The 16561-nt window shown below is 44.3% G+C and overlaps 2 protein-coding genes and 1 long non-coding RNA gene across 8 annotated transcripts in view; 2 read left to right on the top strand and 1 right to left on the bottom strand.

Annotated features, from left to right (window-relative positions):
- The window catches only part of RABGAP1 (RAB GTPase activating protein 1), a 172402-nt gene that overhangs the window by 89832 nt on the left and 66009 nt on the right, over nucleotides 1–16561 (top strand). For all 6 annotated transcript variants that reach the window (XM_055123727.1, XM_055123732.1, XM_055123730.1 and 3 more), the window contains one exon: nucleotides 127–277. In XM_055123727.1, the coding sequence (XP_054979702.1) occupies nucleotides 127–277 (151 nt within the window). The remainder of the gene's footprint in view (nucleotides 1–126; nucleotides 278–16561) is intronic.
- On the bottom strand, nucleotides 8973–10806 carry LOC129400807 (uncharacterized). Its single transcript, XR_008627919.1, has 2 exons — nucleotides 10680–10806; nucleotides 8973–10161 (listed from the first exon to the last, which is right to left on the bottom strand). It is a non-coding gene; the product is annotated as an uncharacterized LOC129400807 (long non-coding RNA).
- On the top strand, nucleotides 9659–16170 carry GPR21 (G protein-coupled receptor 21). The gene is made up of 2 exons (XM_055123742.1): nucleotides 9659–9768; nucleotides 10218–16170. The coding sequence occupies exon 2, from the start codon at nucleotides 10627–10629 to the stop codon at nucleotides 11674–11676; it is 1050 nt and encodes a 349-aa protein (XP_054979717.1). The 5' UTR covers nucleotides 9659–9768; nucleotides 10218–10626; the 3' UTR covers nucleotides 11677–16170.

Raw genomic sequence — 16561 nt, 5'->3', positions numbered from 1 at the left:
AGTATCTGAGTGCATGAGCCAGGAGTTGAGCCAGGAGTAACCCCTGGACTTTGCTGGGTGTGATTCCAAAACCAAAAAAAAAAAAGGATCTTTATGTACTTAGAGAAACTCTGCATTTATTTCCAGGCATCTCAATTTGAATGTGAGACCGAAACAGCTGCCATCCTTGGTGAGAAGCGGTGTTCCCGAAGCTCTCCGAGGCGAGGTGTGGCAGCTGCTAGCCGGGTGCCACAACAACGACCACCTGGTGGAAAAATACCGGATTCTTATCACAAAGGTACGGGGACGGTAGCTCCGTTTTAGCGGAATGATCCTTTCTGGTGTTGGATGAGACCGTGGTGCCTCGTTGGGTTCTCGTTGCTTTGAAAGAGACTTCGATGATTTTATTGTCCATAATAAGAGTAGAAGGGTTAGGCTCAATGCTGTTCCTCGTGTTGGCATAAAGGAGAAAGATGGTTACTCTTGGTTTGCCTCCTGGGTTGACGTGTCATCTCTACCCCTGTGCGTCTAAATCCTTTTGCATCATAATTGCGATACGGTTAGATCAGTTGTGTTTTACATTAGAGAAAGTATCTTTGGCTTAAACTTGAACCTCAAGCTTTAAGATTTTTATTCTTCACAGAAATAATCTCCTTATAGGTACCGTCTAGCTCTAGTTTCTGTAGTTGAAGCGAAGAATGTGAAGGTATTGATTCCTCTTAAAAATCGTGCTCCCTTTTAACTCGTCCGCTTCTTAAGTGAAGAATTCTCGTTTTTTATTGCATCTCCTCAAGTTCATGCGTTCCGCCGAGTTTCGCAAGCAAAGCCACCAGAATTATTCCTTGTACAAGTAGACAAGGATGTTTGTATGTCTTTGTTTTGTGTTTCGGTTTTGGGTCTTGCTCAGTGGTGCTCAGGATTTACTCCTGGCTCTGTGCTCCAGGGCTTCCTCCTGGTGGTTTTCAAGGACCTTCGGTGATGCCTGGGATTGCACCAGGGTTTGCTGCATCCAAGGCAGGTACTCTAACCCTCATGTTATCTTTCTGGACCAGGAGTACAAGAACTTAATACTCTGTAAGATCGGAAAACTATTTTCACACTTTGGCACCCATGTTGCTAGTTTTAATTTTGTAGTCTTTTAAAATTCTGAGTGTTTCCCCTTTAGGAAACCATTTCTCCAGAGTTATATTAAGTGCCAGTCTGGGTCATTGGATTGTGCTGAGCCTGTGTGAGAAGTTTCAATGTGACGAACATGAGATTTATTTTTTAAATAGTAAATTAAAAACTAGAAAAATTAATTTATTTTTCAAATATTTAAAATGTGTGTATTCCTTTTTGTTGTGCTATTTCCAGCTAAAAGTTTTTTCTTTCAATAATGTTGTGATTCCCTTAATTTGTTGATAGAATGGCTTATCTAACATTTATTTATTTTTCTGTCTTCCAAGTTCCAAATCCAAAACATGTGTTGGATATTTGGCAAGGGAAATCAAGCAGCACTTTTTCTTTGTTTATTTCCCAATTGACCTGTAACATGTTTTCTCAAGAGACGCAATTGACATTTTAAAGGAGATTATTCTTTGTATCGAAAAGCTGTCCTATGCATTATGGAACATTTGTCAACATTCAGGCCTTTGTCCTTTATTTAATTTGGAGGGTGGGGGGTGAGGTTGGGGGTACATTGCTCAGGAATTACTCCCGACAGGATTTTGGAGGCCCTGTGAGATGCCAGGAATCTAATCCTGATTGATTGAATGCACGCCAAGTGCCCTGCCCACTGCTGTCTCTCCAGCCCCTTAACCAGCATTCATTGAGTGACTATTGCAATCATAGTACAAGGAGTCAGAAGTTAAATACAAAAAATGGTGAACTGTCACAAGATAGACTGGCCATATGATCACTGTCACTGTCACTGTCATTCCGTTGATCAACAATTTGCTCGTGAGGGCCCAGTAACGTCTCTGTTCATCCTAGCCCTGAGATTTTAGCAGTCTCTTTTTGGCCATCATGTGATGGCCGTATGATAGTGTGTGAAAATATAGTGGGAATTACCAAGTAGAGTGATTAACTTATCCTGGGCAAACAGGAGAACCTTCTAATATTCAAGACAGGTTTTTAAAGACATTGGAAGTGTGTTTCCTTGTGTGAATGGAGTGATCAAGGCTGATCGCCTCATGGAAGTTATATAACAAGTAAATGTGCACCTAGTGATTTTTCTGTTTGGTCTGCAAGATAAGACTGTGGGTATGCATTGGTGGCTCTTTCCAGTCTTTTGGAAGTCCTTTGTAATTTTGGTTGTAATTCTCAAATATTTTGTTCTGTTAGTCCTACGGCTCATTTAAACACATCAAAAACATGAAGTATTCCATTTTAAGGGTTCCATGAAAATGGTGACATCTTAGCTCAAGTTGGAACTTGTTGTATATGATGTGTGAAAACGTAGCTATTAACAAAGTAGCCTGTTTTGATTAGAGTGTTATGTTTATGGTCTTGAAGATTGCTGAAATCTACAAAGATGTTTTTTTAAAGTTTTGCAAGTTTAATAAAGCAGAAATTAATATTATTACACATGCAAGTATGATAGTCTAGGTTTGTGCACCTAAACTTCATATACCACTGGGGCGATAACACAGTGGATAAGCCACCAACCCTGATTTAGTCCCTAATCATGGGTCTCCTGTCCACTACCTGGGAAAAAATTCTTACTGAGACCTAACCTTCACGCTCAGTAGATCTGACTAGCAGGTCACTAGGTCAAAGACAGAGCCCTCCTGAGGGATTATTCATTAATAAAAGATTCTTCAGATTTTTTTTCTTTTTGGGTCACACCCAGCAATGCAGAGGGGTTACTCTTGGCTTTGCACTCAGCAATTACTCCTGGCAGTGTTCAGTGGACCATATGGGATGCCGGGAATCGAACCTGGGTCAGCCACATGCAAGGCAAACCTCCTACCCGCTGTACTATCGCTCCAGCCCAATTCTTCAGATTTAAACTATGCAGGAAGTTAGCAGTCTCTGCATCTAGAACAGCAGTTTTTAAGCTTATCACACTTTGTTTTTGCTCTGGTGAACAGTTGAAAACCATGGACTTGTGTCCATCACCAGAACCAGTTGGGTCATCGTATTGGCCTGTGATCTTGGTCTCCCAACTGACAGGTGTATGTAGGGTACGCCTTGTTTTGTACTTCTTTAGGCAGTGACCACTTGAACCACCTTTTTCCCTTTTAAGTGAAAATTTCTGCCTTGACTCAAGTTCCTAGTTGCTCAGGGCTTACTTACTCCTGGCTTTGTGCGAGGAATTACTCTCGGAGATAGTCCGGCCAGATGCAGTGACAGGAACCTAACAGGTACAGCTTGCAGGGCGAGCACCGTCACCCTGTCCCGTCTCCCTGTCCCCAAACTAAGACCCTTTGATTTTCATCTCAAGAGGGTCAAAATCTAATAATAGTGGCTTCTTTGAGCACATAGTAGGTAACAAGGCGGTATATAAACATCTTAATTTAAAGAATTCTGATGGGGCGGGAGGGCATGGATTTATTAAAGGAAATTTTCTTAATGTAATTCCTAAGGTATTGTCATAATAAGTTATTACATGTGATGTTCTTATGTCTTTATCTGCAGTTAGATTTTGTACATGATATAAGATAATGGTCTGATTTTACTCTCTGAAATAAATGACGAGATATGCTCTGTTTACCCCTGCTGAGTACAGCTGTCATATTTGTTGTATTAAGTTGTTTCACATAATGGCATTGAATTTCTAGATTTTTCCATTTGGTGATCTGTGTGTGCCCCTAACGATATAGTTTGGGTTAAAGGGGCTGGAGGGGCGGGGAATTGTGACTCCTCACCACTGCGCCACCAGGCCAGGACTAGTCCCTGAGCACTGCCACCGAGCATGCTTCAGACCAGACTAGACCAGAGAGCGTTCAGCGAGGCTCCAATGTCCACTAATGCCCGTCGTCTTCACTGTCTCCGCTGCGTTTCTTTTTTCACCACCACCACCCCCTTTATTTTGGTGGGAAGGGGAAGAAGTTGTTTCGGGGCCAAGCCCCGAAGCTATTCCCAGCTCTGAACTCGAGGTTTTCCTCTTGGGAATAGTTCTAGTATAAAGGGGATGATTAGTCTAAAGAGATTAGTTAGGGGCCATATTTTAGGAAAACAAGTCATATTTATAGGTGTGTTTTGTTGTTGTTGTTGTTGTTTTGGGTCACACCCGGCGATGCACAGGGGTTACTCCTAGCTCTGCGCTCAGGAATTACTCCTGGCGGTGCTCGGGGACCATATGGGATGCTGGGAATCGAACCCGGGTCAGCCACATGCAAGGCAAACGCCCTACCGCTGTGCTATAGCTCCAGCCTCTATTAAGGCATTTTCAACCGGTTAAGTCATGTATCATGTTCCCCAAAAATCATGTAGTACGGTGGGTAAGTGCAGGTAGCCTGCCCAGACCCCGTCCCTGGCGCTGAGTATGGTCCCCTGAACCACTCCTGGAGTCATCTCTGCGTGCAGAGCCAGGAGAAAGCTCCGAGCAATTAGAAATTTAGATCACGGCACTCTGCCTCCCGTTATAAGCTAGCTTTATCTGTATTTATAGCTGGTTGTTGGTGGTTGTGTCTGGCTCTGCTCAGAGCTGACTCTGGGCTGTGTTCAGGAATCACTCCCTTGAGGTGCTGGGTGTTGAACCCAGGCCAGCCGGGTGCAGCCTTACCCAACAGTGTAACTCTCCTGCCCCATGCACCTTTCTTGTTTATTTATTTATTTATTTATTTTGGTGTTGGGATCACACCTGCCGTACGCAGAAATCACTGCTGGTGGGGGCTCAGGGAACCATAGGGAGAGCTGGGGGTTGAACCTCATGCAAATGAGCTTCCTCTCCACTCAGCTGTCACTCTGGCCCCAAAAGATAACTATAGCACTGCACTGTAGCACTGTCGTCCCTTTGTTCATCGACTTGCTCAAGCGGGCACCAGTAACGTCTCCATTGTGAGATTTGTTATTGTTTTTGGCATATCGAATACGCCACGGGGAGCTTGCCAGGCTCTGCTGTGCGGGCGAGATACTCTCGGTAGCTTGCTGGGCTCTCCAGAGATAACATTCCTGATACTTGATACTGATTATTGGAAATCGAAGATCAAAGAAAAGTGAGGAATGAAAGACAAGTCAGAGTAATTCTGATTGCTTTTGGAATAATGTTGATAAAGGTACGCTTGCATTAGTTTGCAAAAATAATGCTCAGTAAGAACATTTAAAGTTCTCATATTTTTATGAGATAAAAGAATATATAAGAAATGACTTAATTATTTGAGGAACTGATATTGTCCATGTTCTCTATCAGTCAGGCTACTGAATAGATGGGGAGAAGAGTAAATATAACTTGACAAGTTTTTTTCCCTTATTTTGTCACTGGTTTTTTTCTTTCAGCTTTGTGCGTTTGTGGTTGTATAATTTTTAATTGTTCCTTCCCCTCCCTCCTTTCCTTTCCATAAAGGAAAAATAGGTTTTTGTGAGAACACAATTTGGTGTATGTTCCTCCCCGTATCTTGAACAAACTATGAAGAAAGTGTTTTTCTGAAGAAAGTGTTTTGTTTTTTTAATTGGAAAAATAAATATTTGTGGGCTGCAGGGATAGCTCGATGTGCTGAGCGCAGGCTTGGCCTGCAGGGAGCCGGAGTTTAGTACCCAGCACCACGAACACAGAGCCAGGAGTAGGCCACCTGCCCCCCCCCCCAAAAAAAAAACCCTGCCTCCCCCCCAACATTTTATTTTAAAACATCATCTAACAGAGGACTGATTGGGTCAGGTGTTTCCAATATGAGCATTTTGATTATAGTTCCAAGTCTAGATTATGAAAATAGAACAGTTGAGGGCCAGAGAGATAGTACCCAGAGCAAGGTGCTGGACGGACCGTGTTCTGTCCCCAGCATCCCGTATGGTCCCCACGCATCGCCAGGAGTAAACCCTGAGTCAGGAGCCAGGAGTACACTTGAGCACCAGGAGGTGTGGCCCAGCCCAGTCCCTCCCCTAAAGAAAAAGAAATAGTGCTCTTTTATTATACTAAGTAATGTAACAGCTTATAGTCGAATTGCATTCTTAAATATTCTAAATTATCAGCCAATGTGTCGTTGTTGTTTTCTTTTTAAATCGGCGTCGCTGTTTAGCTTTGTACATGACAGATCTCAGATTTAGAGACAAGTTACAACCCAGAGATACACATGGCTAAAAAAAAATCCCCGACTTCTGATGTTGGTGAGACTTTTTCTTTTTATTGAAATGCAGCTCAGAGGAATTTTCCCTTAATTTCGTTGTGTGTTTTGCTTTTGTTTGAGCTCTGTACCCAGTGGTGCTCTAGATTTATTTCTGGCTTTGGGCTCGGGGCTCATTCCTGGCGGTGCTTTGAGACCAAATGAAGCGCCGGGATTGAACTCTGGTCAACTCCGGGAGGCAAGCGCCCTGCCCTGCCCCCTGCACCAGCTGTCTGGCCCTCAGACTCTCGTCGTCGTTGTTGTTGTTGTTGTTGTTGTTTTGGTGCTTAATAATCAGTAAAAGCAAATCGTTGGGGTCAGCAAGAGCACAAGACAGAAGGGAGACCTGCACACAGTAGGGCATTAACTCTCAAAAAAAACTAAAAAAATTAAAAATGGGATTTCAGAGATAAGCTCTGTGGCAAAGATATGTGAAATTGTGAGACCAAACTGGGAAGGCAAGGGCTGGAGTGATAGCACAGCGGGTAGGACATTTGCCTTGCATGCAGCCGACCCGGGTTCAATTCCCAGCATCCCATATGGTCCCCCAGCACCGCCAGGAGTAATTCCTGAGTGTAGAGCCAGGAGTAACCCCTGTGCATCGCCGGGTGTGACCCAAAAAGCAAAAAAAAAAAAAAAAAAACTGGGAAGGCAGCAGTAGGACATTGGCCCTTGGACTCCATAAAGTGTCATTAAGAAGCGTGTTCTGGGGGCTGGAGCAATAGCACAGGGGGTAGGGCGTTCGCCTTGCACTCGGCCAACCTGGGTTCAATTCCCAGCATCCCATATGGTCCCCTGAGCACCGCCAGGGGTAATTCCTGAGTGCAGAGCCAGGACTAACCCCTGTGCATCACTGGGTGTGACCCAAAAAGGAAAAAAAAAAAAAAAAAAAAGCATGTTCTGTTGGTTATTTTACCAGGCAGGAATGAATAGATCAAAAAATAAACGAGACAGTCCTCATGCGATGTGGTGAGGGCCTGCTGGGCTAAAGACTGAAGGAAGGAATGCATGTGAGCGCCGTTCCAGAAAGACATTCCCGGAACCGGGACTAGGAACCGAAGACTAGGAGAGTGAGTGGGGTTTCGCCGTTCTAGGGCTCCATACCCGACTGTCCAGGTATGACACTGGAGGGGAGTGTTCAGAGGGAACCGCGGACCTGATCTTGGAAGTGCGGCCGTCGAGGGGTGTGCGAGCGTGAAGGGAGATGCCTGTGGAGCGGGTGTGACTCGCTGCCAGTCCGTAGGTGGAAGCAGGGACTCTGGAGTGGAGCCAGGACTGGAGACATGAGCAGAGGAATTATTTCTGGAGCGAGAACAATCAGTTTCCTGTCACTCAGCACTCGTTTTGCTTAAATCTCCCCTGTCTTACATATGCATAGCTTCAGTGCACTTGAGGAAAGGGGAACGGGCCAAGTGTCCAGATAAGGTGGGGGCGCTTAGGACTGGGCACCGGAAGAGAGGGCACTGTGGGATTCCGAGGAGCCCAGCCTCGGGCTTCCCAGCTTGACTGTAAGAGGGCAGAGCCCTTTAGGAAAGCACTTTCGGTTGCATGAGAATCATACACCCTCCCTGTGCTAAGTATACATACAGCCTTCCCCGTTTCCGAACAAGCTCCCGATCGAGGGCATACGATCCTTACATCACGTCTGATCAAACTGAGGGCAAGACGATTAAGCCACGTTGGAGCACAGATGTCAGCCAGGGGTATTTAATGGCACGATTTGCCGTGTTTTCCAGGAAATCCTGTCAAATACACCCATCGGACTTTTTCGAGTTCTTTGCTTTTGTGTAACTAGCACAGTGCTTCAGATCCTAAAAAAATGCAATGAATTGAATTGGACTGTGGGTATTCATTTGCTTACAATGAGAAAGCGTTTATCGGACAAGAGGTGAAAGTTGAATCCTAGAGCATACTTCCACCCAGGTGTGCAGACTCCTGAAATGCTCACTGAATGCCAGATTTTTTTTTATTTTACTGTGTTGAGTGGTGTGCTATTGATAGCACAGCAGGGAGGGCATTTGCCTTGCTCTCGGCCAACCCGGGTTCGATTCCTCCATCCCTCTAGGAGAGCCCTGCAAGCTACCGAGAGTATCCTGCCTGCACGGCAGAGCCTGGCAAGCTCCCCGTGGCCTATTCGATATGCCAAAAACAGTAACAAGTCTCACAATGGAGATGTTACTGGTGCCCGCTCGAGCAAATCGATGAACAGTGGGACGACAGTGCTACTGTGTTGAGTATGTGGAACCCTGTTCACAAGGGTGAATTGAGAGTCCTACCATATGCTAAAACATGCATTCCTCTTGTTTTTATTTGGGGTTCACATCCAGCTGTGCTCAAGATTTCTGACTGTCCTGGTTATCCTTCCTAACAGTGCCCCCCAGGGACTCATGTGGGGTGCTGGGGATCAAAACCAGGTCATCTGCATGCAACACAAGCAAGCACCTGAACCCCTGCACTATCTCTGAAGCCCCAAAACACGCATTTCGAATTAGCTCAAATTGCCATTTTTTTATGACATCAGCAGAGTCACAGTATAACCCTAATATGCCTTATTTTAAGCAGGGACAAACCAAGTCCATGTGTTCTAGTATACAAAATCTAATCTGTACCATGAAACATGCTCAAAGTTTTTAGCCTGAGTATAAATGAAAGCGCATTGACCTCTCCATCTTCCGTTCGCTTGTGTATATATTTGTTTTCAGCAAACTGGAAGAAGTGGCATCCCATAACCCATAAGATAAAATTAAATACCAGAGCATTGCAATTCCACACAATGTCCTTCTGTGTTCTCTTTCTGCAGCATGTCATATTTCTGCAGTATTCTGCATATGCGAGGTTTTCTTCATTCAAAACATTTCTCAGTTTGCTTGCGTTTTGTTTTGGTTTTGATATTGGTTTTGGTTATCTAAGTATCAGTCGAAATCCAGTGAATGCTAAGAGAATACCAGTGCTTGAATATTGAACCTTAGCTATCCTCGTGCAGGTGAATTAGGGTTATTTTGTTGCCGTGAAGCAGCAATACACTTGCATGCTTTAATGTTGTTCTTTGTTCCTTGGGGAAAGGCTGTGAGAACGTGGAAATGTCTCCTTTTTGTTATTCTGGCCGTTGTGTTTCAGTCCAGTTCCTGCCTGCCACAGTGCCGGGCTCACTATCCCTTCTCCAGAATAGCAGCTTAAATTCTGCTTGTTTACCGAAAGGGAGATTCCAGACAGATGAGAAAACATCTTTGAACCACTGGACTACAGGCGATGTGTGACAGTTATCCCCAGTGAGGGTGCACTTCTCCGGAGGTGCCTTCTAACGAACTGCTTCAGATGCCCGTGTATGCGTGTGGCGTGTGTGCAGGCAAAGGCGCTTTCTCTCCCCTCCCCCTTCTTCCTTTTCCCAAGCCCCCTCTTCTCCCCGGTTTCCCCTCCTACTCCTTTATCTCCTCCCTCTGTGTCTTGGTTCTGCAGTAAACTGGCTGAGGCACATTCCTGCATCGCAAGGCTTTCTGTCGAGGATGTCTTGTGGCTTTTGTTTGGATTCCAGCCTGCAGAACGACAGGTAACCCTCCGAAATTGAGCTAGATAGAGCAGTTCTTTCAAGATGTTTTTAAGGAGGAAAAAACATTAGCCTAAGTTAGTTAAAAAAAAAATGTTGATGTATTTTTTTTTAATAGCGATCATTAGAAATGTTTCAGAAATGCTATAAATGCTAGCAGCAGCCTCTCTTTCTCCCCAAGAACGCTCCGGTGAAAGCAGCAGGGATGGATGGATACGGCTACAATGGGTTTTGTTTTCCGTCGCCCACGAGCGCGCGATGCGGTTGCCGTGCCTCCCGTGTAGAGCCAGGGCCAGTGCCGCGGGGTCGCCGCCGCGGATGCTGGCCCAGGGCAGGGTGGGATGGACCGGGAAGGCTACTACTGCCAGCCTGAGCTAGACAGGTTCTTTGATGCGGCTGTTGGATGCGAAATGTAAAAAAAAAAAAATGCCTCTCTCCTTTTCTTCTGTCAGCCGTTCAGAGGAGACTCATTGCCGCTCCTGCTGAAGCTCCTAATCCTCCTCCCTTCTCTTCTGCCCCTGCCCCTGCCCCCCCCCCACTGGCCTGAAGACATGGTACCCAGACTCTGCCCTCCTCCCCCGGTACTATTATGCCTCTGGTAAACCGGGCACCCGGGCTGCCGCGGCTGGGGCTAGCCAGACCACCGCTGCCGGCTCGCCCTGTCCCGGGAAGGATTTAAAGGGGAATTGTCCTGCAGGCAATGCACCAGCGCAGCCGCGGCGGCGGGAGCCCGGGGACTCGGGCTCCTCGGGCCTCGCTGCACACACGGAGCTGACCGCAATGACAGCAGCTGCGCCTCTGCACGGTCGGCAGCAGCCGGGCGGCAGCATGAAGTGAGGAGACCGCCCCCCCGCGCTCACCATGAACTCCACCTGGGAGGGGAATCAGAGCAGCCGCCCCTTCTGCCTCCTGACCTTTGGCTACTTGGAGACGGTCAATTTTTGCCTCTTGGAAGTGCTCATCATCGTCTTCCTCACGGCGCTGATCATCACCGGCAACGTCATCGTGATCTTTGTCTTCCACTGCGCGCCCCTGTTGAACCACCACACCACCAGCTACTTCATCCAGACCATGGCCTACGCCGACCTCCTGGTGGGGGTAAGCTGTCTGGTCCCTTCGCTGTCACTCCTCCACTACCCCCTCCCGGTCGAGGAGTCTCTGACCTGCCAGGCGTTCGGCTTCGCCGTCTCGGTTCTGAAGAGCGTGTCCATGGCGTCGCTGGCCTGTATCAGCATCGACAGGTACATTGCCATCACCAAGCCGCTCACCTACAACGCCCTGGTGACGCCCTGGCGGCTCCGCCTGTGCATCTTCCTGATCTGGCTGTACTCCACCCTGGTCTTCCTGCCCTCTTTCTTCCACTGGGGCAAGCCTGGCTACCACGGCGACGTGTTCCAGTGGTGCGCGGAGTCCTGGCCCACCGACCCCTACTTCACCCTGTTCATCGTGATGATGCTGTACGCCCCCGCCGCCCTCACGGTGTGCTTCACCTACTTCAACATCTTCCGCATCTGCCAGCAGCACACGAAGGAGATCAGCGAGAGGAAGGCCCGCTTCACCATCCAGAGCGGGGAGGCGGGGGAGGCGCAGGCCAGCTCTGACAAGCGCTACGCCATGGTCCTGTTCCGCATCACCAGTGTCTTTTACATCCTCTGGCTGCCCTACATCATCTACTTCCTGCTGGAGAGCTCCACGGGCCTCAGCAGCCGCTTCGCCTCCTTCTTCACCACCTGGCTGGCTATCAGTAACAGTTTCTGCAACTGTGTCATCTACAGCCTCTCCAACAGCGTTTTCCGCAGGGGCTTGAAACGCCTCTCCGGGGCCATGTGCACGTCCTGTACAAATCAGACGGTAGCCAGGGACCCTTACACTGTCAGGAGCAAAGGGCCCCTTAACGGAGGCCAGGTCTGATGTGGTTTAGACTCTGCGTGCGTGTGTGTGTGTGTGTGTGTGTGTGTGTGTGTGTGTGTTTCGCTTTGGTCTTTTTTTTTTTTTTTTAGTCTCTTTGTATTCCTAATTCACTGAGCAGTCTGGGACAAAATTATTTCAGTCTAAGCAATAGCAAAACAAATACCAGCCATCTGATACCTTTTCAGCTCTCAGAAATAATTTTCTTACAAGTGCTTCTCAGTCAGAAGAATCGGGAGCATAAGGAGAAAATAGCTCTTGGTTCCAGTTTTCGTAATGTCATTGAAATGACTGCAGTTCTCAGATTTAGAATGAATAAAGCCACATCCTGACACCTCTCTCCAGAGAGGCGTGATTGAACCAGCCGTGTGAAAATTGTCAGCGTTCTCAAAAGCCCCCATTTCCTTCTCTTGCTTTTCTGGGTTTTCACCCGTCATATGGGCTTCCTGCGCAGTTGATTTGTCTTAACAGCACTCTGATGAATTTATTAGCAGGTTTTAAAATTTTGTTTACTGCCAGATTTGTTGTCTGCCAAATCTGTTGTATGTAGAGTTGATTTAAAAGGGAATATTCAGATTTGGTGATGGATTTAGCAGGGTTTCCAAATTTTGTTTATTGCCAAATTTGTTGTCTGCCAAATTTGTTGCATGTACAATTGACTTAAAGGGGAATTTCAGATTTGGTGATGGCATTAATAGGGTTTTTAAATTTCGTTGATTGCCAAATTTGTTGTATGCCAAAGTATAACTATACAGCAAGTTTCAACGCTGTCATTTAGATAAGCCAAATGTGTCTGTCTTGAGAGCCTTCTCAATCCATGAATAACATCAGTACTTAGTTAGAGTAAGCTTAGAAATTTACAGTGAACCAAAAGCAGAAATTACAAATTCATGAAAACCTGAGCTACTTTTGCTGCCGGGCTTCAGTGGAAGTTGAAAGAAATGTTTGTCTGCAAAGTGGTGTGAGTCCAGGAAGAGGTCTCAAGGGACAGAGTACGGTCTTATTTCGTGTGCAGCCCCAGGTGTGATACCCTGTCTGCTTACTCTACCCTCCAGCTCTGAGAGGGTGCCCCACAATAATAGTGACAAAGTAAAAAGTGATTGTGTCACAGGGTTTTTGCCCTTGCTATTGTGTATGTGTGTTTCAGGTAGATTTAGCCTGTACCTCAAAATGTGTTTTAATAAGCAAAAAAAAAAAAAAACCTAAAATGATGGGGCATTATTTTTATAATGGTAAAAATACATAAAAATACATCATTAGTCTATTAGTCTACTTTAAAATATTGGACAGTCAGTGAGAAAGGTGTCCTAATTAAGTCAGAAAAAAATACCATAGTAGTAAACCTTGTATTTCAAGTAGGAGAAAATTAATTGTGATAGTGTCTTTGTGGTTGAAGGGTATTAGCTGACAAAGTAGCAACTCATTCTTTCAAAAAAGTATTCTTTTAGTTACTGTTAGGACATGTTGGAAAGAGGGAAAATTCTGTTTACCTCTTTCATTCTCTTTCTGGATAAAGTTCTGTGAGATGCCATTCTTACTTAGTCTTCTAAGTCAAAGTGCTGATTTAATCTATAGGATTTTGTATTTGTTAACCTATATCGAATCATTGGGAGTGCTATCGTTGTATAGGGTAGTGACCTTTATTCTTTAAGGTGCTTATCTTTAGGTGAAGAGGTTTTATTTTTCTAAAAGCAGAGAAGGATCTTCCCGTAGCTCTAGAAATGAGGGTATTTCCTCTCCTTTTCTACTGGTGATGATGTTTTGAAAGGCTTCAGGGGACTTATTTATTACCTGCTTTTAGCTGTTTATTGTAATCTGAATGTGGCAAAAATGTTCAGTGAGTGGGAGATAGAAAAAATTTGAGACAGTGGGTTCAAGTGGATTTTTTATAATCCAAAAGAAAGATCACAGGTGATCATAAAACAAGTTGTAATGCTTCGGTTCTTCATCATGTGATTTGAAAAGCTCCTATTCCATTTTATGACAGGTCAGCACTCTTATAATTTCAGATTTTTAGATACCAATTTGATTTAACATCAAATGTGGTTTTTTTTAACGTGTTATATAAACATTTAAACCTCAGACTAAGTTCTTTGCCATTAACTGGTTTATTCTTTCTATTCATTTTTTTTTATTCTTTCTATTCAGTATTAAAGCACTTTATTCTGAATTACTTAATTCAGAATTCATTGAAATGTAAACAATATTAGCAATGACTTTGTTAAATTGTCATGTCCAGTGGACAACCTTTTCTGTTGGACTTGGTTAAAAGAATTATATTTCCCCATTAATTTAGTCACACATCTGGAAAAAAAAAATCACTGTCATCCCGTTGCTCATCGATTTGCTCGAGCAGGCACCAGTAACGTCTCCATTGTGAGACCTGTCTACTGTTTTTGGCATATCGAATTTCTTTTTCATGTAAATGTCGGTAAAGGTAACTCTTTCAAATTTGTAGTTCGCTTGTGAATTTTCACTTAATTAGTTGTCAGAATTTTGAACCTTTAGGTTTTATTTTAGTGGCGGAGAAAATGAGCACTCTTAATGTTTTCTCCGGAAGTAATGGAAAAGGAAAAAAATGTGTAGTTTTGTAGGAATGGTTGATCAAGCATAATCACTGATGTGTAACAACTGGGGTTTTGTTTTTAGTTTGTTCTGTGTGTGTGTGTGTGTGTGTGTGTGTGTGTGTTGTGGGTTTTGTTTTGTCTTGGTTTTTGGGTGACGCCTGGCAGCTCTCAGCGCCTACTCCTGGCCCTGCACTCTGGGGATCACCCCTGGCAGGGGCAGAGGGACCATATGTGATACTGGAAATTGAACCCAGGTCAGCTGCATCCCAGGCAAGCACCCTACCCACTGTACTTACCCTCTGACCCACGGCAAAAACTCTTACTAGGAGCATTTGTTAAATAGGCTTTGATGTTTTTATCCTGATACCAAACTTAGGTATTATTCAAGGTATTTTTGTTTGAAGGGTCACAACTGATAGTGCTCAGGGCTTACTCCTGGTTCTGTGCTCAGGGATCACTCCTGGCAGTACTCAGGGGATAATATGTGGTACCGGGAATCAAATCAGGGTTGGCCGCATGCAAGGCAAGCACCTTACCCCCTGTACTATCTCTGTGACCCAATTAGAGGTTGTTGGTTGGTTGTTTGGTTTTTTTTTTTTCACTAGAATTTCTATGTCTCAATCTAAAACTGTTGTAAGTATACAGATAGATATCTATCTCGATATCTATCTTGATATATATATAGATATAGATAGACAGATATTGTTTCCTCCAGGCATCAGTTCTTTTCTCATACTAGCTGTCTATAATGCTTCTTGTATTTCCATGTGTACGTGCGTTTTGGATGCAGTCATACAGTCTTCAGTAACTGGGGGTGGTTTCTATATATTCGGAAAGTTTGTATTTAAGTAACCTTTTCATCCTGGCATGTTCAATGCAATGTTTGATGACGTTTGGATTAAATACCAATGTGACTAGTTCAGAATGAGAAAAAAGTATATTTTTAGATGCAATTACCTTGGCCTTTGGCAAGACAGCACATTTCACTTTATATGGTGTGTATGACTGATATCAGAAAATACATAAGCTTTTTAAGATTGTATTGAAATTATTTAATAGTAGATGTAAAAATAAGACTACTAATTATTGTATTTATAAATTGTGTGTTCTGTGCAGTGATTTCAGTAGTGGGTTTTTTGTTGGTTTTTTTTTTTTGTCTTGGTTTGGGGCTACCTCTGGCAGTGGTCAGGGGTCCAAGCCCTGCCACTAACCAGACCCAGACCCCCCCCCACCCCCCACATGCGTGAGCGCTCTGCAGCTCTTTCTTTGAGCAGTATCTCTCTAGCCTAAGGAAGTCATATGGAAGGACAACTTCAACGTTTTCAGTCCACCAGAATGGTGGTGTTGGGGTGTCACTTAGGGCCTCACACATGTAACACAAGCTCTACCTCTGAGCTCTCTCCCTAGTCAGAATAGATGATGAATTTTTCACAAATCTATTGATTCTTATCAAAAATTCCATTTCTCTCTTTTTTTTTTCTATGAGGGTGGGGGTGGGGGGTACTCTGGTGCCAGGGATTGAACCTGGGGCAACATGCGTAAGAGGTACAGGGTGCTACCACCACGCCTCAACTCTGGCCCCTAAATTCTATTTGTGACTGGTTTTTCTTTAAGCATTACTGCTGGTTAGGTTCCATGGTGATCCTTTTATAGAGGCTTTTCCTTTTTTTACTTGATCTTCGTGTTTGAAGGTTTGGGAAAACTTGAATTTTGTAACAATAAATGCATTGTCCACCTCTTTGAACTTGAACATGAAGCAAGAAGAGCATTACAGGCTCCCGGACTGCAGGGTTTCTGAGAGTTCGGCTTTAAAAGACGTAATTGCATCGTGGCTTTCTGGGAAATGTTTTAATTTCACAGACTGTATGGTTTTTGTTTTTGTTTTTTTTATCCTAAAACATTTGTGAAATAAATTGTTGGCAAACCAGAATTCATTGTTCACGTGAGTCAGTGTGAAGAAGTTTAAGGACTGTGACCGCTGAGATTATTTTTTGTTTTCATAAATCTGTGTGTTGATTTTTACTTAATTTTTTCATTTCAAGTTGAAGAAAAACATACATAGTATTGACATACTTTGCTGACCCTGGGAATATTCTAGGCATTGTAATACTGTCAATGAGGTATTTGGTTCAGAGTTTCGGAGACAAAAGGGAATCACAATTAGATTAAAATAAGCTTTGAACTGAGAATTTAGAAATCAAGCATTCCATTGCTAGTTACTTTTGAGAGAGCAAGTCACTTCTGTAAAGATTGAGCTTTCTATACAAGTAAATCGTAATCTTTTTGTCCCTTACACCATTACATTGAGGGTGGTGGGTAAG

This window comes from Sorex araneus, chromosome 1 (assembly GCF_027595985.1).
Source record: "Sorex araneus isolate mSorAra2 chromosome 1, mSorAra2.pri, whole genome shotgun sequence".
Taxonomy (NCBI): Eukaryota; Metazoa; Chordata; class Mammalia; order Eulipotyphla; family Soricidae; genus Sorex; species Sorex araneus.
Note: the sequence above shows the minus strand (reverse complement) of the source record. Positions and strands in the feature narration are given on the sequence as shown.